Source organism: Balaenoptera musculus, chromosome 8 (genome assembly GCF_009873245.2).
Source record: "Balaenoptera musculus isolate JJ_BM4_2016_0621 chromosome 8, mBalMus1.pri.v3, whole genome shotgun sequence".
NCBI lineage: Eukaryota > Metazoa > Chordata > Mammalia > Artiodactyla > Balaenopteridae > Balaenoptera > Balaenoptera musculus.
The window spans coordinates 97,273,456-97,278,800 of record NC_045792.1 but is presented as its reverse complement, the minus strand read 5'-3'; the positions used below and the strand labels follow the sequence as shown (position 1 = coordinate 97,278,800).

Sequence of the window (5,345 nt, the reverse complement as noted above, 5' to 3'; positions counted from 1 at the left end):
CTGATCATTCAGTATGATCAAGAACTCCCCTGTTTAGCCTTTCCCAGATGTCATATGGTAAGATCTGAGTATCTCATTGATTTTATAGTATTCCCAGTAAAGGTTCCCTAGCCAGGGTTTTAAATCCAATTATTCAGTAAGATGAAACATGGGGAGTAATTCATATACAAATTTATAATTTGAGTTTTCAATAATAGAGTTGGATTCTTTATGGGAGAAAGTAGAGATTAAGGATGAATTGCCCAAGTTTACACAGGAACTTTACACAAACTGCCCCAACCTAGTATCTAGGAATATTATTTTCTAGTTCCACAGTATTTCTATAATTGTCTCTTATAGACCTGTTTAAGATAATCTGTTATTGGCTTAAAATATTTGTAACTTTTGTTAACATCTTTATTGGAGTATAATTGCTTTACAATGGTGTGTTAGTTTCTGCTTTATAACAAAGTGAATCAGCTATACGTATACATATATCCCCATATCTCCTCCCTCTTGCATCTTCCTCCCACCCTCCCTATCCTACCCCTCTAGGTGGACACAAAGCACCTAGCTGATTTCCCTGTGCTATGCGGCTGCTTCCCACTAGCTATCTATTTTACATTTGGTAGTGTATATATGTCCATGCCACTCTCTCAGTTCGTCCCAGGTCTTAATGATAGTTTTTTCATCATAAAATTCTTTCTTTCTTATAACAGATTACAGATGACCAATGGAAGATCAGAATCAGACAGCAGTGACTGACTTTCTTTTCTTGGGCCTCACAGATCATCTCTATCAGCAGATTGTCCTCTTTGTCATTCTTCTCTTTGTCTATCTTGCCACAGTGGGGGGCAATTTGGGGATGATCATTCTCATATGGATGGATCCCAGACTCCACACACCTATGTACTTTTTTCTTAGCCATTTGTCCTTTGTAGACATGTGTTCCTCTTCTTCCATTGCCCCCAAGATGCTGTGTGATATCTTTGCGGAGAAAAAGGGCATCTCTTTGATGGGTTGTGCTGCACAGATGTGGTTCTTTGGTCTTTTTGTGGCAACCGAATGTTTCCTCCTGGCTTCCATGGCCTATGATCGGTATATGGCCATCTGTAAGCCCTTGTTGTACACACTCGTTATGTCCCAGAGGGTCTGTGTGCAGCTGGTTATAGGCCCTTATGCTGTGGCTCTTATGAGCACCATGACTCATACAATTCTCACTTTTTGCTTACCCTTCTGTGGTCCAAATATTATCAATCACTTTTTCTGTGATATTTCACCACTGCTTTCCCTAGCATGTGCAGACACCTGGACCAATAAGTTGGTGCTTTTCATCTTGGCTGGAGCAATAGGAGTACTCAGTGGCTTGATCATCACGGTCTCCTATGTTTGCATCCTGGTGGCCATCCTGAGGATCCAGACGGCTGATGGGAGGAGGAAGGCTTTTTTTACTTGTTCTTCTCACCTGGCAGCTGTCTCCATACTATATGGGACTCTTTTCTTCATTTATGTCCGACCTAGCTCAAGTTCCTCCCTACTCATTAATAAAGTGATTTCTCTCTTTTACACTGTGGTGATCCCCATGTTGAACCCTCTCATCTACAGCTTGAGGAACAAGGAGGTGAAAAATGCATTCAGTAGGAAGTTTGAAAGGAAAAATTGTCTAGTAAGTAGGTAAAGTAGAACTCTACTTGCGTTGTACCATAGTTGTTGGTGCAGAATGTTTAGTAAAAGGAACACTAGACTGGAAATCAGAAGCTTCGTGTGAGTCTTGGCTCTGTCTGTTCAAGGTGATTTAAAACACAGAGCAGTTCTTAAATAATTTTCTCCTCCAGTCTTGTTCTCTGTGACATGAGAGGGGTTTCAAAACAATATAGAGATGGATTGAGAATATAAATGTGAAAATATACTAGAAGAAACTTAGTATTTGTACAGTAGTGGATGTGTGAATACTGTTTAAACCAGACATGAAAACTAAAAGTTATAATGGAAAATTTAATGTACCACAATCAGTGTTAAAGGGCGAATAATAAAACAAGAGAAAATATTTATGCACATGTGCCAAGTGATGGGATAATATCCCTAATATTCAAAGAACAGGCTAAAATTCAGAATCAGAAAACAATAGATAAATAAGCAAACAAAGAAAGAGGCAATTCTCAAATATGGGAATGCAAATTGCCAAAATATGCGGAGAAAACATTCAACATCATGATTGTCCAAGTATATGAAATGAAATTAAAATGCCAATGCAGTGCCTTTCAATGCAGATGTAACATTGATTGTTTTAATGACAATGAAGTTCTTAGTTGGCTATGCCAGACTCATTATTTCTTGTTGGTAGTATGAATTGCTCCATTTCCACAAAGCAATTTGGTAGCTTCTATTTAAAATGATAAATTTATATGGCATTTGAGCTAGAAATCCCTCCATTAGAAATCTAGACTACAGAAATATAAATGCCAATACATAAGATTCCATATATTTCGGTGTTATGTGTAGTGGCAAAGAAAAATAAAATAAATAACCTGAATATCCATCATTGAGAGAAAAGTGAACTTTTTTCCATGTAATATTGTGCAGCAAATGAAGACTGAATTAGGTATTGCTGGATTGAATTGGAGAGAACTATTCTACTGTTAGTTGAGGGAAAAAATCACATTGACGATCAGTGTGTAACATGGATCATTAAGAAAAAGGGCAAAACCTATATAATGAGTAAGATGTAAATGCAAGTGTAAATGAGCATCGAGAGAACTATAAAGGATATATATGTACCTGCTGACAATGATATTTCAATGGGAATGGCATTGGAGGTAGGAAAGGAGAGCTTTTATTCATACACATTTTAATTGTAGCTTATTCATGCTCTCTGGTCTTGCTTGGGCTTGATCTAGATGTACCATTTTCATCTTTGAAATATTGTAAATTAATATTTTTGTTCATCTCACATGAATGTAAACTGTTTCAGATCATCTTTTCTAATCAGAATGGAAAAGAATTCATTCCTCAGGTCACTGACTGTGTATCATGTACAGAACTGGAGATCCATTAAATGATCCCACAAAGGAATAAGACTGCTAGTGGGACTGCTTTTGGAATTTGAAACAGTCTACAGGCATTCTTTTTTTTAATTGAAGTATAGTTGATTTACAATGTTGTGTTAGTTTCAGGTGTACAGAAAAGTGATTCAGTTATATTTGTATATACATATACATATAGATGTAACTTTTTCAGATTCTTTTTCATTATAGGTTATTATGAGATATTGAATATAGTTCCCTGTGCTATACGGTAGGTCCTTGTTGTTTATCTGTTTTACATTTGGTAGTGTGTATATGTTAATCCCAAACTCCTAATTTATTCCCACCCCCCCATTTTCCCCTTTGGTAACCATAAGTTTATTTTCTATGTCTGTGAATCTGTTTCTGGTTTGTAAATACGTTCATTTATATCTTTTTATTTTTTTGGATTCCACATATAAGTGATATCATATGATATTTGTCTTTCTCTGTCTGACTTACTTCACTTCATATGATAATCTCTAGGTCCAACCATGTTGCTGCAAATGCAATATTTCATTCTTTTTTATGGCTGAGTAATATTCTATTATATATATAAATACCACATCTTCTTTACCCATTCATCTGTCGATGGACATTTAGGTTGCTTCCATGTCTTGGCTATTGTAAACAGTGCTGCAATGAACATTGAAGTGCATGTATCTTTTTGAATTATGGTGTTCTCTGGGTATATGCCCAGGAGTGGGATTGCAGGATCTTATGGTAACTCTATTTTTAGTTTTTTAAGGAACCTCCATAATGTTCTCATAGTGGATGTACTAATTTATATTCCCACCAACAGTGTGTATGTGGGGGGTACTTTTTCTTCACACCCCCTCCAACATTTATTATTTGTAGCCTTTTTAATGATGGCCATTCTGACTGGTGTGAGGTGACACGTCATTGCAGTTTTGACTTGCGTATCTCTAATAATTAGCGATGTTGAGAATTTTTTTCATGTGCCTGTTGGCCATGTGTATGTCCTCTTTGGAGAAATGTTTATTTAGGTCTTCTGCCCATTTTTTGACTGGGTTATTTGTTTTTCTTTATATATTAAGCTGTATGAGATGTTTGTATATTTTGGAAATTAATTAATCCCTTGTCGGTCACATCATTTGCAAATATTTTCTCCCATTCTGTAGGTGGTCTTTTTGTTTTGTTTATGGTTTCCTTTGCCATGCAAAATCTTTTAAGTGTAATTAGGGCCCAGTTGTTTATTTTTGCTTTTATTCCCATTACTCTAGGAGACAGATTGAAAAAAATATTGCAGCAATTTATGTCAAAGGGTGTTCTGCCTATGTTTTTCTCTAGGAGTTTTAGAATATCCGGTCTTACATTTAGGTCTGTAATTCATTTTGAGTTTATTTTTGTGTATCGTGTTAGAGAATGTTCTAATTTCATTCTTTTACATGTAGCTGTCCAGTTATAGGCATTCTTTAAAAGTCATCTGGTTTCTGGAGGGGCTAGACTGCTGAATTAAATGGATAAATAATGTGACTACTTTTTATGCATCCTTTATGTCTTTGGTGGAGGTATTTCTGGATTCAAGTGTCCTGGACTCCTATCATCTCCATTGACTCTAGGAAGGCTAGATCCATAATGGAACTTTATACCACTGAGCTTCTCATGAAACTAGAGTCCCTTCCACTAGTGCTTTTCTTTATTGCTTTAGTGGAAGGAGTATCCTCTCAGAAAACACAGTCACCTGATACCTTCTCTAGTCTTATATCCTTGAGTTAGAAACTGTCTGGCCTGAGTGTTGTTTTCTCATCCTTTAGCATATTAGTGGCATTTAACAACAACCAACTTCATCGTCCAATGGTTACCACTGCTCCCCGTATTTCTCACATGCTAGAGATAATTGCAGAAGCCAATGCACATTTTTAAACTGTACTCCACCCCAATTCACTGCAGGTGAGTTTTAGTAATTGCAATCCTAGGGCATGCTAATGGTTATGACCACCCCCTTCCACCAGCAATGTACTCTTGTTGCCGTCTGTCTGGTGAGTGGTCTGATTCCAGAATCCCAACCGAAGAATCTGCTGAATTCACTGGTCAAGCAAGTTACTAAGGTAAGCCTACATTCAAAGATGGGAAAAAAACTCAATCTTTCAATAGAGGAAGAGCATGCATTTATAAGAAAGGAGGTAATTAATTATGGTCATATACAAGATAATCTAACAAAAATTGTTAGAATTACAAAACCTAAATGAAATTTAGTACATATATTATAAACAAACAATTAATATGGTGTTTAATATGGTGAAAGCTTGGATTTTATAATAGTTAATTTGCCACCACTTT

The 5,345-nt window shown here is 36.3% G+C and overlaps 1 protein-coding gene across 1 annotated transcript; it reads left to right on the top strand.

Annotated features, from left to right (window-relative positions):
* The first annotated feature begins 712 nt into the window (after positions 1-712).
* LOC118900095 (olfactory receptor 5G3-like) lies at positions 713-1,657 on the top strand. Its single transcript, XM_036862300.1, has one exon. The coding sequence runs from the start codon at positions 713-715 to the stop codon at positions 1,655-1,657; it is 945 nt and encodes a 314-aa protein (XP_036718195.1).
* Positions 1,658-5,345: the final 3,688 nt, after the last annotated feature.